Below are 18,678 nucleotides of genomic sequence, written 5' to 3' on the forward strand. Positions count from 1 at the left end.
TCGGGACATCCCTAACACATACATTTATTTATGCAGCAGACCAGTAGACCAGTATTACCATGTTTAAAAAATCAGTGTCCTATTCAGTATAGTTTGGCCCAAAACATTATAGGGGTATTATGTATTTTTTGTCTAAAATAAGTCACACAACTACACAAGACACAACAACCAACAGATGTGGACCAGCTACACACAACCACCAGCAGCAGCACAGCTAACAGCAACACACAACCACCAGCAGCAGCAGCACAGCTAACAGCAACACACAACCACCACCAGCAGCTGCACAGCTAACAGCAACACACAACCACCAGCAGCAGCAGCACAGCTAACAGCTGAGAGGTTGGTCTGTCTGGTCTTTGGTGAAATATTTGCAGAAACCTTGCTGCAAAAAGTCGACCACATATTTTGTTTAGCTGCCCCGGTACCTGCCAGAACAGGTAGTGGATAGTGGACAGCCTGGAGGGGGCAGCGTCAGGACGCCAGAGAGAGATGGGTAGGATGAGAGATAGATTACTGTGTGTATGTGTGTGTGTGTGTGTTCCCAATCTGGCTTATTCAATCTGGCCCCCTAATCATCCCCCGGTGTAACTGGCTGCACTGATTCATTCCCTTATTCTCCACCTCTAGCTGGTGTGTGTTATGTGTCCTGGCGCATAATGGCTGCCCTGCATCACCCAAGTTTGTGCTACATATTAGTGGTGGTTAGGCTCCTCCTTCACTGTAAAGTGCTTTGAGTGGCTTGAAAAGCACTATATAAATGCAAGCAGCATTTGTGTGGTGGTGTGTGTGTGTTTGTGTGGTTCTACCTTTCATGACGATATGTCATTAATAGGATTTTGGGATGCCATATGTAAAAGCAAGCTAATAAACAGGTAAAAAGGTAAAATAAATCTTACATAATGTTGCTTTGATGTGTGAGGGAGAGAAAGACAGAGGCCTGAGAGTGTAAGGAGAGATGGGTACGATGTTAGGTGTGTGTGTGTGAGAGAGAGAGAGAGAGAGAAAGAGAGAGATAGAGTGAGAGAGAGCATATAGAAGTTAGGGCTAAGATGATGTGTGTGTGGGGGGGTAGGGAGGGGAATGGGTGGAAGAGAGATGGGGGAGATGTGTATCTGCTTTGTAGTGTGTGTGTGTAGGGGAGATGTGATTGAAATGTGGACTGTGTGTGATGGGAGGTGTTGTATGTGGTGTGTATGTATGGGGGAGGTGTTGTATGTGGCGTGTGTGTATGGGGGAGGTGATTCAAATGTGCCCTGTGTGTGATGGGAGGTGTTGTATGTGGTGTATGGGGGAGGTGATGTATGTGGCGTGTGTGTATGGGGGAGGTGATTTAAATGTGCCCTGTGTGTGATGGGAGGTGTTGTATGTGGTGTATGTGTGTGTGTGTGTGTTTGTGCATGTTTCTGGCCACAGTTTTCTTTTCATTATGGAGTGGTGTGTATGTAAATGTAAATCAGGTTTGTAGGCCAAGTGTACTTGCGTATACAAGGAATTTGGTCTTTGCATTTATCCCATCTGTGAATTAGTGAAACACACAGAGCACACAGTGAGCACACAGTGAGGTGAAGCACATGAACACACAGTGAGGTGAAGCACACACTAACCCAGAGCAGTGAGCTGCCTTACTGCAGATATTTAGATATGTGTGTGTGGAGGTGTGTGTTGTAGATGTGTGTATGGGGAGGTGCGTGTGTTTTAGATGTGTGTGTGTGTGTGGAGGTGTGTGTTGTAGATATGTGTGTGTGTCTGTGGAGGTGTGTGTTGTAGAAGTGTGTGTGCAAAAGTGTGTGTTGTAGATGTGTGTATAGGGAGGTGTGTGTGTGGTGAGTTCCCTGGTGTCCTGGCTAAATTCCCAACCTGGCTCATTCAATCTGGCCCCCTAATCATCACCCGGTGTAATTGGCTTATTCACTTCCTCACTCTCCACCTCAAGCTGGTGTGTGGTGAGCGCTCTGGCGCATAATGGCTGCCCTGTATCACCCAGGTGGGTGCTACACATTGGTGGTGGTAAGTGAGGTCCCCCCTTCACTGTGATGCATTTTGAGTGTCTAGAAAAGCGCTATAGAAATGTAATGTGTTGTTATTGTTGTTGTGTGGAGGTGTGTGTGTGGAGGTGTGTGTTGTAGATGCTTGTGTGTGTGTGGAGGTGTGTGTTGTAGATATGTGTGTGTGTGTGTGTGTGTGTGTGTGTGTGTGTGTGTGTGTGTGTGTGTGTGTGTGTGTGTGTGTAAGTGTGTGTTGTATGTTTGTGTGAGCGTGGAGGTGTGTGTTGTAGATATGTGTGTGTGTGGAGGTGTGTGTTGTAGATATGTGTGTGTGTGTGTGTGTGTGTGTGTGTGTTGTAGTTGTGTGTTTGGAGGTGTGGGTTTTAGTTGTGTGTGTGGAGGTGTGTGTTGTAGTTGTGTATGGGGAGGTGTGTGTATGTGCATGTGTGTGTATGGTAGGGGGGGTTCTATGTGTATGCGTGTGTGCATCTCTGAATGACAGCATGTTTAGGTTCATGTGTGTTAGTGTATCTATGTTTAGGTTCACTTCTGCATGGCGTGGTGTGTGTGTGTGTGGGTAGGGACTGTGGACTGAGATATGCTAAGTGTCTCCTGTTGTTTGGTGTCTCTTATAATAATAATAATAATAAGAAGGAGAAGAAGAAGAAGAAGAATAACATTAACAAGTTTAGTGCCTTTCTCAAATCCAAGGTCACTTTGCATAGTGGAAAGGAAAATATTGTACAACAACAAACAAACAAAAACAATACAAAGAGGAAAAATGTGCTGTGTGTATGAATGAATTTGTGTGTGTGTTTGTGTGTGTGTGCATGTAATAATGTAGAGAGAGGAGGAGGAGAGCTGTGGACAGAGCAGAAGGAGGAGGAGGAGAGTTGTGGAGAGGCAGCAGTCATGACTGGATTCTAGCTTAGCCCTTATCTTAGCATATCTGATCTTAGTTTAGGTTTTTTTTAACTAGCTAATCTTATTTTATCTTAGCTTACTTTAGCATATCTGAGCTTATAGGTTGTCTTATCTTAGTTTAGTTTAAATTAGTTGGTCTTGGCCTAGTTTAATGTGTCTTACCTTATTATGTCTTGGGTATTTTTATCGTAGGTGTTCCGATGCACTGAACCTGCAGAAACTCAGCTCTGTGTGTGTGTGTGTGTGTGTGCTTGTAGATGTCTGTATAGGGTGTGTGTGTGTGTCTGGTTAGGGCCCATGCGTCTGGTTAGGGCCCATGTGTCTGGGCTGTTTAGGGCCCATGTGTCTGGGCTGGTTAGGGCCCATTTGTCTGGTTAGGGCCCATGTGTCTGGGCTGGTTAGGGCCCATGTGCCTGGGCTGGTTAGCCTGTAACCTGCTGTAATGGGTGAGATGTTTTCCGTAACCTTGACCTTATAAGCCCTAACCTTGAGAACAAGCATCCACCTGTAGCCTAACCCTATAATGATATGGATATTGTATAACTCCATCCATATTGACAACTCCATCTGTCCTGTTGCAACAGAGAAACACAGACTCTAACATGTTTTTGTTTTCTTTGTCATGCAGTACAAGCAGGTGGAGCAGTACATGTCCTTCCACAAGCTTCCGGCGGACATGCGGCAGCGTATCCATGACTACTACGAGCACCGCTACCAGGGCAAGATGTTTGACGAGGAGAGCATCCTGGGCGAGTTGAATGAGCCGCTGCGAGAGGCAAGCTCTTTCTTCTTCCTCACAGTCTTTAAGGGCGCATCCCAATGACCGCGGCATTGACCCGATGACCATAGCATTCAGGAGCCTTTACAGTCCAGTCCAAAAGCCTTGGCTCTGATCGACTGACCCCCTGCATTCAGTATCTGCCAGAGTACTATCTGGGAACGTATTATTGATCGATTGACCTCAGCACTCAGTAGTCAAGAGCCTTTTATCTGAACATCTTATCATAACCTTATAGAACACTATGGGATGTTTGTTGGAGCTCTGGGTATGGAGGCTTAGCCTGCATGTAAGAGACCTGAGTGGCTTTCATGTTCTGTGCTCCATATTGTTTCAGTACGGTTTACTTATATGATCAAAATGTCTGTCTCACTTTCTCTCTACCCTGTCACCTCTTCCCCTTTATCTCCCTCTCTATCCCTCCTTCTCTCTTTCTCTCACCTCACAGGAGATAATTAGTTTTAACTGTCGGAAGCTGGTCGCCACCATGCCCCTGTTTGCTAACGCGGACCCGAACTTTGTGACGTCCATGCTGACGAAGCTACGCTTCGAGGTGTTCCAGCCGGGAGACTACATCATCAGGGAGGGCATGGTGGGCAAAAAGATGTACTTCATCCAGCATGGGGTGCTCAGCGTGCTCACCAAGGGCAGCAAAGAGACCAAGATCTCCGACGGATCCTACTTTGGAGGTAAGGGCAGGCTGTCAGTGTGTGTGTGTGTGTGTGTGTGTGAGCGAGAGACTTTGGGTGTTTGTGTGAGGGTGTGTATGTGTGTAGCAAAGCTAAGAAAGGCCTATTGCTAGCCTATACTGTAACTAAAACGGAACTTTTAGGCTAACTGGTCTGACCCACTTCCAGTTAATTATGCTAAGCTAGGCTAACCATTGGATTATTGCACGCACAGAGACAAGAAGGGTATGTATCTTCCCTTATCTAACTCGACAAATAGTAGACGACAAATAAGCTCAAAACCCCCCAAAAATGGCATGATCCTTTAAACAATATTCTGTCGGGCTCTTATGAAAAGAATTATATGATGAAATTCTTTGTTTATTTTCAGTTTTTACACTCGTTCATTTGTTGAATTTACAATAACATTTGTTGGCTCAACTTTCAAATAGCTGGACTACAGTCTGTGACAAGTCAGTGTTTAATATGGGAGGGAAATAGAGATAGAGAGTCAGAGAGCGAGAAAGACAGAGAGATTGAGAGTAAGAGAATTAGAGAAAGAGTTAGAGGGAGAGTGAGAGAGTGAGATAGAGTGTGTGTGTGAGAGAGAGAGAGTGGAGAGAGAGAGAGAGAGAGAGAGAGAGAGAGACTGGGATGTAGTAGGAGACAGAGCAACAAGCTTCTTCCCCTTGTAATTGTGGCAGTAGGCTGCTTTGGTCTCTATATCCCAGCAGGCTGTGAGAATGTGATGGTGCTGTGCTCATAAGGTCACTGCATCAGAGGACTAACCACTAGTGCACTCACTGAGAGATGGGTCCTCTTTATATTAGATCTTATTCAGAGGACTATCGCAGCCAGACTCCCTTGGTCCCCTCCTCATGAACGTGACTCTCATCCGAATGCTTTTGGAGTGCTGTTGTGTCCTGCAGAGAGTGTGTCTGGGGTTGGTGTTGGGTTCGGAACACGTCAGTTGACCTTCTCTTACCTGCTGCCCGCCCTGACACCTCCTGATGGTGGAGAAATAAATGACCAAGTCAGCAACTCTCTCCCCACCCATCCTCTTTTTCTTTTTCACCCCCCCACCCCCTCTCTCTCTCTCTCTCTCTCTCTCTCTCTCTCTCTCTCTCTCTGTCATTTTCTCCCTCCCTCTCCACACCGAAGTGCTGAAACAGCTCACACACAGAGTGACCTTGAGGGACTGAGCCAGTAAAGAGCATGTTTTAACTCTGGACTGTTTGTGTGTGGGTAATGCATTGCCACTTGCCTGTGTGTCCCTGGAGCTTGTTGCTCCTGGTAGCTTGTGCTTGTGAGTGCAGACTCCCCTCTGCATGCCACCCCACCAGACTCCCCTACAGGAGTCACCACCACATCACTATCCCACTGTCCCCATAGCCAGCCAGCCCCCCAATAAGGAGGGCGAGGTTGGTTAGGTTGCGGGGGGTGGTGGAATATTATATTTGGGTATGAGGATTGGGTTGGGGGGGGTGTTATGTTGAGTATGAGGGGTGGGGTGGGGGGCATTATGTTTGAATATGAAGGTGGGTTATTATGTTTGAGTATGAGTTATGTTTGAATATGAGGGGGGGTTATTATGTTTGAATATGAAGGTGGGTTATTATGTTTGAGTATGAGGGTGGGTTATTATGTTTGAGTATGAGGGTGGGTTATTATGTTTGAGTATGAGGGTGGGTTATTATGTTTGAGTATGAGTTATGTTTGAATATGAGGGGGGGTTATTATGTTTGAGTATGAGGGTGGGTTATTATGTTTGAGTATGAGGGTGGGTTATTATGTTTGAGTATGAGTTATGTTTGAATATGAGGGTAGGTTATTATGTTTGAATATGAGAGTGGGTTATTATGTCTGAGTATGAATGGGAACTCTGAGCACGGTATGTTGCATGTCTGATGTGAAGAGCTGTGCTGGCTGTGTCCTAATGGATCCTGTTTCGGCTGCCTCTCTCGGTAGATTAGGCGGGTGAAGCGCTAAGCTGAGAAAGGAGCATTTATGGGTCTCGGCAGGATTACAGGCCTCAGGTTGTACGTTTTACAGCGGGGGTTTGCTGGGGTTACTCCCAGAGCCGCAGATGCATGACTCTTGTTTCGCACAGAAGTGGAACGGGCTGGAATTAAGCACTTTGGACAAAAGAGTGGACCGCACCAGGGGGAAGGATGCCACACCTCCTTTATGGAGCAAAGCATCAAACACCAGCGATGCTGTTTAAAAACAACAAAAAACAATCAGACCGTCCTCACCAAACCTTTGGCTCTGCTCAGAGGGTGGAAATGTGAGAAATAGTTACAGATTTCAACTCCTCTCGCAGAATTGCCAAGGGTGTCACTCCTGGGACAGACAGTCCGAGCGATATTAATTATTTTGAGATGCTAGGTCCTAATTAGCGTGCTCATCAGTCACAACCAGATGGGCTACCGCACACTCCCTTCAAAACTCTTTCAAACTCTTGGACGTGGTCACCATGGCAATGCTACACACACCCACCAAGGCCCCTGAGTGGAGAGAGTTTCTTTAAAGAGGCACAGAACACACACCACATTACAGAACACACACCACATTACAGAACACACACCACACTACAGAACACACACCACACTACAGAACACACACCACATTACAGAACACACACCACATTACAGAACACACACCACACTACAAAACACACAACACACTACAGAACACACACCACACCACATTACAGAACACACACCACACTACAGAACACACACACACCACAGAACACACACACACACACCACACTACAAAACACAACAACACACCACACTACACACACACACACCACATACAGAACACACACCACACTACAGAACACACCACACTACAGAACACACACCACACCACATTACAGAACACACACCACACTACAGAACACACACCACACCACACTACAGAACACACACACACCACACACCACATTACAGAACACACACCACATTACAGAACACACACCACACTACAAAACACACAACACACTACAGAACACACACCACACCACATTACAGAACACACACCACACTACAAAATACACACCACACTACAGAACACACACCACATTACAGAACACACACCACACCACATTACAGAACACACACCACACTACAGAACACACACCACATTACAGAACACACACCACACTACAGAACACACCCACATTACACACACCACACCACATTACAGAACACACACCACATTACAGAACACACACCACACTACAGAACACACACCACATTACAGAACACACACCACACCACATTACAGAACACACACCACACCCCATTACAGAACACACACCACACTACAAAATACACACCACACTACAGAACACACACCACATTACAGAACACACACCACATTACAGAACACACACCACACTACAAACACACACACCACTACAGAACACACACCAGAACACACACCACACTACAGAACACACCACACCACAGAACACACACCACACACCACATTACAGAACACACACCACACTACAGAACACACACCACACTACAGAACACACACCACACTACAGAACACACACCACACCACATTACAGAACACACACCACACTACAGAACACACACCACACACACTACAGAACACACACCACATTACAGAACACACACCACACCACATTACAGAACACACACCACACTACACAACACACACCACACTACAGAACACACCACCACACAGAACACACACCACACCACAGAACACACACCACACTACAGAACACACACCACACTACAGAACACACCACACATTACAGAACACACACCACACCACATTACAGAACACACACCACACTACAGAACACACACCACATTACAGAACACACACCACACCACATTACAGAACACACACCACACTACAGAACAATTACAGAACACACACCACACACACAAAATACACCACATTACAGAACACTACAGAACACACACCACATTACAGAACACACACCACACCACATTACAGAACACACACCACACTACAGAACACACACCACAGAACACACCACACTACAGAACACACACCACACCACATTACAGAACACACACCACACCACAGAACACACACCACACCACACTACAGAACACACACCACACCACAGAACAGAACACACACCACACTACAGAACACACACCACATTACAGAACACACACCACACACATTACAGAACACACACCACACCCCATTACAGAACACACACCACACCACATTACAGAACACACACCACATTACAGAACAGAACACACAACACACTTGGCAGAACACACACCACACCACACTACAGAACACACACACCACACCACAGAACACACACACCACACCACATTACAGAACACACACCACATTACAGAACACACACCACACCACACTACAGAACACACACCACATTACAGAACACACACCACACACACATTACAGAACACACACCACACTACAGAACACACACCACATTACAGAACACACACCACACTACAGAACACACACCACACTACAGAACACACACCACATTACAGAACACACACCACATTACAGAACACACACCACAGAAATTAGGAATATCTCCGCACATTTTCACCACCACTGACCAGGCCACTGAAAAGCATGTCTATGTGTGGTAGGTGCACGCAGTGGCCGGATGGACCGCTGATGTTATAAGAATAGGGAATATTCTCCTGTTGACCACATGACTGTCCAGAGAGGCAGCAGCCAGGCGTAGCAGGTTACGGTGACAGGATTTATTTCGGGTCCAGAATATCTCAGTCACGTCCAAGTACAACTGTGCACCCTTGTCCAATGTCTGCCAATGTGAAGGTAGTTGAAGCCCCCCAGCTGGGGAGATTCGGCCTCGTCTGCCACGTCGCCATCACCGCAGAGCCCCAGCAGCAGGGTGTGGTCAACTCCTCCCTCTGGTGCTGACCGGGTGCATGATGGAGCCCAACAGCAGTCCTTGTTCCCGTCTGGAGCAGTGGAGTTGTGTATGTGTGTGTGTGTGTGTGTGTGTGTGTGTGTGTGCGCCCGCTGCGTGTGACTCACTGAGTGTTTTCCCCTGCAGAAATCTGCTTGCTAACCCGCGGGCGGCGGACGGCCAGCGTGCGGGCGGAGACGCATTCGCCGGGTTCTACCGCCCCGCCGACCACTTCAACGAGGTGCTGGAGGAGTACCCCATGATGAGACGCGCCTTCGAGACCGTGGCGCTGGACCGCCTGGACCGCATAGGTGAGTCTGAGATGAAATCGATCGCATAGGTGAGTCTGAGATGAAATCGATCGGATAGGTGAGTCTGAGATGAAATCGATCGGATAGGTGAGTCTGAGATGAAATCGATCGCATAGGTGAGTCACAGATCAAATCGATCGGATAGGTGTGTGTGTGTTTGTGTGTGTGCATGTGTGTATGTGTGTGTGTATGTGTGTGTGGTGTGTGTGTGTAAGGGAGAGCACTGAGGTAGAGAGAGGTATGGAACAGGTATCAAGTGTGTATGTGTGTGTGTGTGTGTGTGTGTGTGTGTGAGTCACGACTCAAAAACTCAAAAGACAAAAGACTAGTATGAGTCACACTCCCCAAACTCCCAATGCTTGAGATCCCATCTCTTCCACGACCCTGTGATGAGCAGGCACATTAGGGTGAAGTCATGCATCTCGTCTGCAGCATGTCACAAATGCCCAGTATTTAAGCATCCCGTCTGCAGCATGTCACAAATGCTGAGTATTAAGCGTGTGTGTGTGTGTGTGTGTGTGTGTGTGTGTGTGTGTGTGTGTGTGTGTGTGTACTTAAGCACAGCTGTTTATTCCAGAGGGAGGAGTGGCGCTGGCCCATGTGAGTCTGTACCCTCTTGCTTTATGGATTGTTTTGTAATAGGATTATGTCCCTGCAGCATTCGCTTTCTTGCTGTTGCGTGGACTTCACCAACATTTTGGCCAAAATACTGCCACCTGCTGGCCTGTCCTCTCCTGTCTCATCACTGCATTTTGGATTTTTCCACTACGCCTATCCTCAGTGCACACGCTGCATTCTACTGATCCAAACCAGCTTTCATTTTCACACACACACACACACACACACACACACATACAGTGGGAATTAGCTGCCTCTCCCTTTGGCCGAATCATGTTAGTGTCAGATGATTCATCTGTTAAAGTATATCTGTTCTTCCGTTAACCTCACGAGTAGTTGACCAGGATCGGTTTATATAAGTCTCTGTTCAGGAAGACTAACTGTGAAACAGTTTGATGTGTGGTGTGGTCCAGCCCAGCCCATGGGCACTGCTCTGTGAAGTGATATACAGTGATGTTGCGTCTGAATGGTGTGTGTTCGCCTTGCGCCTGACTGGTGTGTGTTTACTTTGCACCTGACGGGTGTGTGTTTGCTTTGCACCTGACGGGTGTGTGTTTGCTTTGCGTCTGACTGGTGTGTGTTTGCGTTGCGTCTGACTGGCGTGTGTTTGCTTTGCGTCTGACTGGCGACTGTGTGTTTGCGTTGCATCTGACTGATGTGTGTTTGCTTTGCGTCTGACAGGTGTGTGATTGCTTTGCCCCGTATTGAGGTGATGTTGCTACTGACTGTTGTGTGTTTGCTTTGCGTCTGAATGGCGTATGTTTGCTTTGCGTCTGACTGGTGTGTGTTTGATTTGCGTCTGACTGGTGTGTGTTTGCTCTGCCCCAGGAAAGAGGAACTCCATCCTCCAGCACAAGGTGCAGCACGACCTGAACTCTGGGGCTTTAAACTACCAGGAGAACGAGATCATCCAGCAGATTGTGCAGCACGACCGTGACATGGCACATTGTGCCCACCTCATCCCCACCAACACGCCCATGGGGGGGCCCCCGCCTCTCGGCCCCGACACACCCCCCCATCTGGGCTCCCAGGCATCCAGGCAGGCCTGCAGGGCGACCACCTCCGGGCGGGCTATTGGCGCCTCGCCACCCGCACCTGCACCAAACCTTCTACCGCCCGCCCGCTGCCCCGCACGGCTCGCTGAAGGGCCGCCCCAACACAATGCGTAGGTTTCCGCTCGGGGCGTCCTCCTCGCTGGCTGGACCCGCATCCGTCCCCACGGCAACCGCCTCCACCTCCGCCGCCCCATCTCAGTTCTCATCGGGGGTTGAGACGCCCATCCTGGACTCGCTCAGGGCCAAGCGTGCCTCTTCAGCATCGCTCACCTCCATCCCCCACTTCCCTGCCGCCACCACCACTACCACCACCACCTGCACCACCACTGTCACTTCCCCCTCCTCGCAGCCAGGGGGCACCAGTGTGCTTTTCCCCCAGAGACAGCCGCCCCCCGCCTGTGTGTCCACCTCCTCCAGCTCTGCCCAGCTGCACCCTCCTCCCCCTGCCCCTGCCCCTGCCCCTGTCCCTCTCTCAGCCCTTCTCTAGCGCACCGCTGCCAGGCTTCTTCCAGCAGGGGGCGCCAGCGAGAGGCAGTTCAGGCAGGACCCAGTTTGCTGCTATAGGCTCCAGTCTGGCTCCACTGGTGGCCAGTTCCATCAACCCCATCCTGAGCCAGCTGCAGCACGCCCCTGCCCCCGTGCCAGCACCAACCCCAACCCTCTCCCCGGCCCCTGCACCGGCCAAGCCCAGCCAGGAGGGCATCCGGCTGGGCAGGACCGCCAGCAACCAGCCCTTCGCCCTCTACTCTGCCGCTGGCTCCCCCACTGGCCCCCGGAAGCTTCTGGAGCAGCCGGCGTCCCGACACGCGGGGCAGCAGGTGGTGGTCACGCCGGTGCTGACGCCTGAGTCGTCGGCGTTGGCCTCACTGGCGCAGTATGGCTCGCGAACTGCCTCGCCTAACTCAGACACGCCACCCGCACCCAGCCCGCTGCTGCAGAGCCCCCTGCTGGACACGCGCTGGCAGCACAGTCCCGGTCAGTCGTCCGGCGCCTCTAGCTCCCCAGGTCACCTGACCACCCTACACGTTCTCTGCCCCCCACAGACGCCCAGCCCGAGCGTGACCCCGCGGCCGAGCCCTCGGAGAGAAGCGCGAGCAGCAGAGTGTGTGGTGGACCTCTCCCTGCAGGACGTCAGCACCATCACCGCCTCACACACACCTCCGCGGCTCAAGGAATGGTCCGGGGTGACGGTGGCGGTGACGCCGCCGGACACACGCTCTCCAAGCTTCTCGCCGCACAGCTCGCCCTCGCCCATTCCGGGCAGCAGACCCCTGTCCACCCTCCCCGGACCCACTGCCCTCTCCAGACAGACATCCACCACATCCCTAAGCCCCAGGCTCTCCCTAGGGGGGTCACCCACACCTACACCCACACCCCCCCCTCGGGACGACTCAGCGCCCGGGACGCCAGGGGGGGGTGTGCCGCACCCCAAACTGCCCTCTAATTTGTGAGGTGACCCCCTGGGACGAGCTTGGACTCTGTTTCTCCATCGTTCAGTATCATGACTACAGTTCCCATGCAACCACGCATACCGCTGCCGTCCACACGGACGATCACTCACGGGCACTTGGCCCTCATGACCTATGACCTCATGACCTCCCCATCCACTCCACCTTTTCTAAACCAAAACTATTGAAAGCTTTTTTTTGTTTCAGCCAAATATAGTGAATATCGAGAAAGGAAAGTCTCAAATGATAAGAAAGGAAATGTAATAATAATAATAATAATAGGCGTTTGTCTGGCTGAGTCCTGAGACGAGATCCTGACCCTCGACTTGTCTTCCCAGAGTTTCCCACAGCTGCTTGAGTGTGTGTGTGTGTGTGTGTGTGTGTGTGTGGGAGGGGGGTCTGTCCCCCTAAAACACATACACGAGGTAGGGTGGGGCCGGTTTGAACACAGAAACAGAGAGTTTGTGCTGTCCATATACAAATAAGAGGGTGACACACAAACACACACCCCTACACATAAGTTCACACTCACACACCCCTACACTCACACACTCTCACACACAGATACACACACACACACACACACACACACACACATACACACACACAGATACATACACACACACACACACAGACACACACACACACACACACACACACACACACACACACACACACACACACACCTATACGTGCTCGTGTACACCTTATGTCATGTTGACGGATAAATAATCATATTGTGCAACTCTCATCTGTCTGACACAGCTTCAGGATTCATGTCACACACACACACACACACACACACACACACACACACACACACACACACACACACACACACAAACTCACTGACAAGTACATACAGCCACGCTCAGAAACCCAATTAGCCCAGCCATGGCAGATCTGTCCACTAGACCTTGACCCCATGCACATGGCGACGAGCTTGTTGACTTGACAGAGGGGTGGCGTTGAGTCTATGGCCTTTTCCTTTTTTAATCTCCACTGCCTTAGAGCCTCAAGTCAGAAGGGCTCCGACCCTTCGCTTCCACCACAACCAGTTCAGATGAAGAATGTACCGCATCATTTTGTATGGGCTTTGGAGGACCTGTGCAGTACTTCAGCAATAAACTGTGTGTGTGAGTGTTTGGTTTTGCACATGGGCGGAGTTTTTGTACTGCGGAGAGCAGCCTACTCTCTGCCTCTCAAAGAAACAGGAGGAGCTTGTCTACAATAATGGACGATGCACTAACATATCACCATTTTTAAAACGTATGTCATTCCACACCCAAATGCCAAAGTTGTTACAGTCTATGTAAACAATAGTAATAATAATTCAATAACAACTGCAATTGTAATTTGACGTGACTATCCAATACCATTTTCCTAATGCACATATTGTACAATACTGAATTGTGTATTTATCAGGACCGGTGGACCAGAGTGTTGACAGCTGCAATTATTTATTTATTTGATCTCTGTTGAACCTAAACAAACTGTTTCCTATAATGTATATTGTTAAGTCCTCGCCAACTGTATATTTCCATTGAGGTTTTGTCCCTGTGTTGTTTTCTATCTGTACCAGGCTCCTTCTGCAGTGCTGCCCCCTGTTGGCCCTGCAGAGCAGCCCAGGGCTGTTTGTGTGTGTGTGTGTGCATGGGTGTGTGTGTGTGTGTGTGTGTGTGTGTGTGTGTGTGTGTCTGTGTCTGTGTCTGTGTCTGTGTCTGTGTCTGTGTGTGTGTGTGTGTGTGTGTGCGTGTGCATGTGTGTGTGTGTGTGTGTGTGTGTGTGTGCGTGTGGTGGGGGATGGGACAAGGCGAAAACCGACCCCTCACTCCAAAGGGAATATCTCTACCAAGCTATGCAGTTTTCTTTTCACAAACATCTCCATTTGTTTGACCTTTCTGTTCCGAAATCCATATTGTCATTGTGGAATCTGAATTACAGATGACTCAGAAACCCCCTCTCTCTCGTGTCACATTGATTTGTTTTTTTAGAGGGCGTCAGTGATCACACAGCACACACACACACACACACAATGTCACCACATGACACACACACACATACTCCAACGCCAGCTCATGGCCACACACAGTCACATGTGGTAACAGCTTCGCACATGAATGCTCTGGACACCAGCACTGGACGAAGCCTCTTACTCGGGGTCTATAACACACACTCAGGGTCTATCACACACACTCAGGGTCTATAACACACACTCTAAAACACACACTCAGGGTCTATAACACACACTCAGGTTCTGTAACACACACTCAGGGTCTATCACACACACTCAGGGTCTATAACACACACTCAGGGTCTATCACACACACTCAGGGTCTATAACACACACTCAGGTTCTGTAACACACACTCAGGTTCTATAACACACACTCAGGGTCTATAACACACACTCAGGTTCTGTAACACACACTCAGGGTCTATCACACACATACAGGGTCTATAACACACACTCAGGGTCTATCACACACACTCAGGGTCTATAACACACACTCAGGTTCTGTAACACACACTCAGGGTATATCACACGCACTCAGGGTCTAACGCACACATGCTCGGGGTCTATCACACACAGGCTGTTTTCAGGCCAAATGTACTGCGTTAGATGCTCATAGCCAAGGTCTCAGCTTACTAGCGGTGTGTTGCCCATGGGATGTTTTCAGGCGTCTGTGTGTGTGCTTATCTGTTACATGATGCACATGGGCTGTTTTCAGGTGTCTGTGTGTGTGTATGTTTATCTGTATCGTATTGCACATGGGCTGTTTTCAGGCGTCTGTGTGTGTGTGTGTGTGTGTGTGTGTGTTTATCTGTTATGTGTTGCACATGGGATGTTTTCAGGCGTCTGTGTGTGTGTGTATATTTATCTTGAACGTATTGCACATGGGCTGTTTTCAGGCATCTGTTTGTGTGTGTGCGTGTGTGCGTGTGTTTATCTGTTATGTTAAACACACAACTGCCAACAAAGAAATAAAAAAACAAATAAGGTCATCATGGTGGCCTGCCACACATATGGTATGTAGCTGTAAACAGACTGTTGACCAAACACACACACACACTCCATTCTATCCTGATATGTGTGAGTCTGTGTGAAGTCAAAGCAGAGACCTGGGGAAGGTGTGGTGCAGACAAACGGATCTCTGCAGGTCTACTCTGGAACAGGAGGTAAACAAATAAACAACAACAATGTGTTGTTCTTCCCAGGATGAGCTGCCTTATACTCCTGATGGCTTGATTCAGTAGCTTAGCCTCTCCTTCCTCTCCTCTTCTCCCTCCCTCCCTCTCTCTCTCCCTCTCTCTGTTCTCTTCTCTTCAGCCCTGAGACAGTGGGAACAGGAAGGTCGTGTCCTTGAGAGTCCAGCCCCTGCAGTGGCAGTCGGTAGTCCTGCCCTGGGGGGTGCATGTGTGTGAAGAATGTGTGTGTATGAAGAAAGCATGACTGTGTGCATGTGTGTATGAGTGTGCACGGTGTGTGTGTGTGTGTCTGTGTGTGTTTGTGTGTGTGTGCTGGTCTATCAGATCCAGGCTGTCTCTGATGTAGGCCATGAGACAGAGGCAGATAGCATCACCCACTTCCTCCTCTCTCTGCAGGATTAATCCCTCGCTAGGCAACAGCCCTAGCGTCCTCCTCCCCCACTTTCCTGACGCAGCACTGCGCACCTGGTGCTGTTAGCAGAGCACACCCCCAACATATACATACACACACACACACAGCTCTGCCTCTGCATCACACTGGTTGCTTTTAGCACCAAGGCGCGTCACTGCCACACACACACACGGTGTCTGTGCAGGTGAGATGGATCTGTCTTGTCTGCAGGACACTGTGAGGTGACGCGAATTCCAATGTGAAATGTAGACGGCTCAGTCACACACACACACAACCTCTCTCTCTCACACACACACTCATTCTGACACATTGTCTTTCTCTCTCTGTCTCTCTCTCCTTCACACACACACACACACACACACACACTCAGTGAGAAGCGCGTTCTGATGCAGGATGAGGGGGCTTTCGTCTGACCATACCGCAGTGAGCCTCGGAACTCTTTTAAGATGGACGCGGAACTGAGATAAGGGGAGAATAACATGTCAAGTGTAATACACACAGATGACCTTTACAGTGCACAAGGAATCCTCTTCCCTACAAACACACACACACACACACACACATACAGAGGATCACACTCATAATCATAGCGTCCTCTCCTTTGACAGTACGTTGAGAGCTTATTTTTGCTGGTCTAGTGAAACCCAACCAATGGGAGTGGAGCGCCATCCATGGCTTGTGGTGCGTTTAGTTGTGACGGCTGATGTGTCAATCTGCTGAAGTGCTCTTTGAGCGGCTAATTAAGTGAGTTCATGGCGAGAGCTGCTTTATGGCTCTCATATTTCACCTGATGAGCAACTAGGCCTACTCGCTCCGAGCCATCCGTCCTCTGTCAGGGAGGCCAGCCGTCGCTCTGCCTCTCCACCTAGTAGCTGTGGGTGTCTGTGACTGGCGTGGACACACATGCAGACATGGCTACACGCTGAGGAGAATCTGATGTGTAGCCTAAGAGACATATTCAGAGACAGATTTGCACTATTCTGACGTTGCACACAAAGCTTCTAGGAGGCCGATAGAAAAGCATCATAGCGCAGTACACATTAAAGTGTATTTCCAGCGTAATTAACAGTCTTCTGTAATAAACACTGCGTTCGCTAACTAGATTGTTGGAGCTTCATTTTATGTGTAGAGACCCTGACAAGGTTTGGTGCTGCTTTGAACAATATTACTGGTTAAAAAAATGCTATTTGGGAATCGTTTAGCTTACTGTCCCTAGCTAATCCACTGCTTGCGATTTGGGGCTATAGCATACAGGCCAAGCTCTGTAGTGGTTGATCAACGAAAATGACTGTCTCTACGGCTTATTTTATGTGTTTTAATGCAGAAAAACACCCTTGCATATTTCACAGTGTATTGGTTCAGTATGGATTTCCATTTTTTTTTCACATGATGCTGTTAAAAAATGATTTAGCTGATGAATGATGTATTGTTTAGATTGACCAATTTGGCAATCCAGCAAGTGCATGCTGTGGCAGACTGCCTAAAGTGTTAAAGGGGAGCTCCGCAGACGCAGGGTGCACTTTTAATATTCTCATCTGGGCTGTGTAGACAGACACCCCGCTGATCCTGTATTAACACTGACTGTGAGGCAGAGGTGTAAAAGTCCAGCTTCAGAAAGTAAAAGTGCTACCATGTATTGTTTCTACCTGTGCATTTAACACAGGTGATTTCACTAATTAGCTCATCTACCTGGCTGAGGAGTTGTACTTATTAGATTCAGCTGATTTAGTGAATGGTTGGAGCAAATATGTGGCAGGACCTTTACTTTCTGAAGCCGGACTTTTACAACTCTGCTGTGAGGGCCGACCTCATGCTCTGAGAATGGCAGAGACACCAGGTGACATTCAGCTGACCCAGACTTTATAATCCCTGCACTTCCTCATAGCACCAGCAGGTGGCACTGTTGAGAGAGCCCACATCAGTCACCACTGCATGAGGTTGTCACTTGGAGGAGGAAGACACGCATCACTGCAGGTAGATATCCAATCAGCACACACTCTCAAACTCAATGTGTCAGGTGGACATCCAATCAGGGCACACTCTCAGTGTAACAGTGTCAGTTAGTGGAGGCCAGAATGGGGATATGAGTGTGAAGAGGTAACAGGTGAGTGTGTGAGTCTGTTTGTGTGTGTAGAAACACAGCAGAACCTTAAAGGCCTTCTCAACACAGGGATTACTGCCCCCCTCTCACAAACCGGTTCATCATGTTTAATCCGTTAACTAATGATGACACACACACAACACACACACACAACACACACACACATACACACACACACGCACACACACACATGATGGGGTAGGGGGGTAGGGTGGGGT

General features: G+C 48.9%; 1 protein-coding gene across 1 annotated transcript in view; it reads left to right on the forward strand.

Moving 5' to 3' along the window:
• The window catches only part of hcn4l (hyperpolarization activated cyclic nucleotide-gated potassium channel 4l), a 27,578-nt gene extending 15,727 nt beyond the window's left edge, over positions 1 to 11,851 (forward strand). The window contains 6 exon segments of the mRNA XM_048256576.1: positions 3,541 to 3,687; positions 4,139 to 4,379; positions 9,454 to 9,513; positions 9,516 to 9,617; positions 11,064 to 11,227; positions 11,229 to 11,851. Of these exon segments, the coding sequence (XP_048112533.1) occupies positions 3,541 to 3,687; positions 4,139 to 4,379; positions 9,454 to 9,513; positions 9,516 to 9,617; positions 11,064 to 11,227; positions 11,229 to 11,777 (1,263 nt within the window). The 3' untranslated portion in view covers positions 11,778 to 11,851.
• Positions 11,852 to 18,678: the final 6,827 nt, after the last annotated feature.

This window comes from Alosa alosa, chromosome 11 (assembly GCF_017589495.1).
Source record: "Alosa alosa isolate M-15738 ecotype Scorff River chromosome 11, AALO_Geno_1.1, whole genome shotgun sequence".
Classification (NCBI taxonomy): Eukaryota; Metazoa; Chordata; class Actinopteri; order Clupeiformes; family Clupeidae; genus Alosa; species Alosa alosa.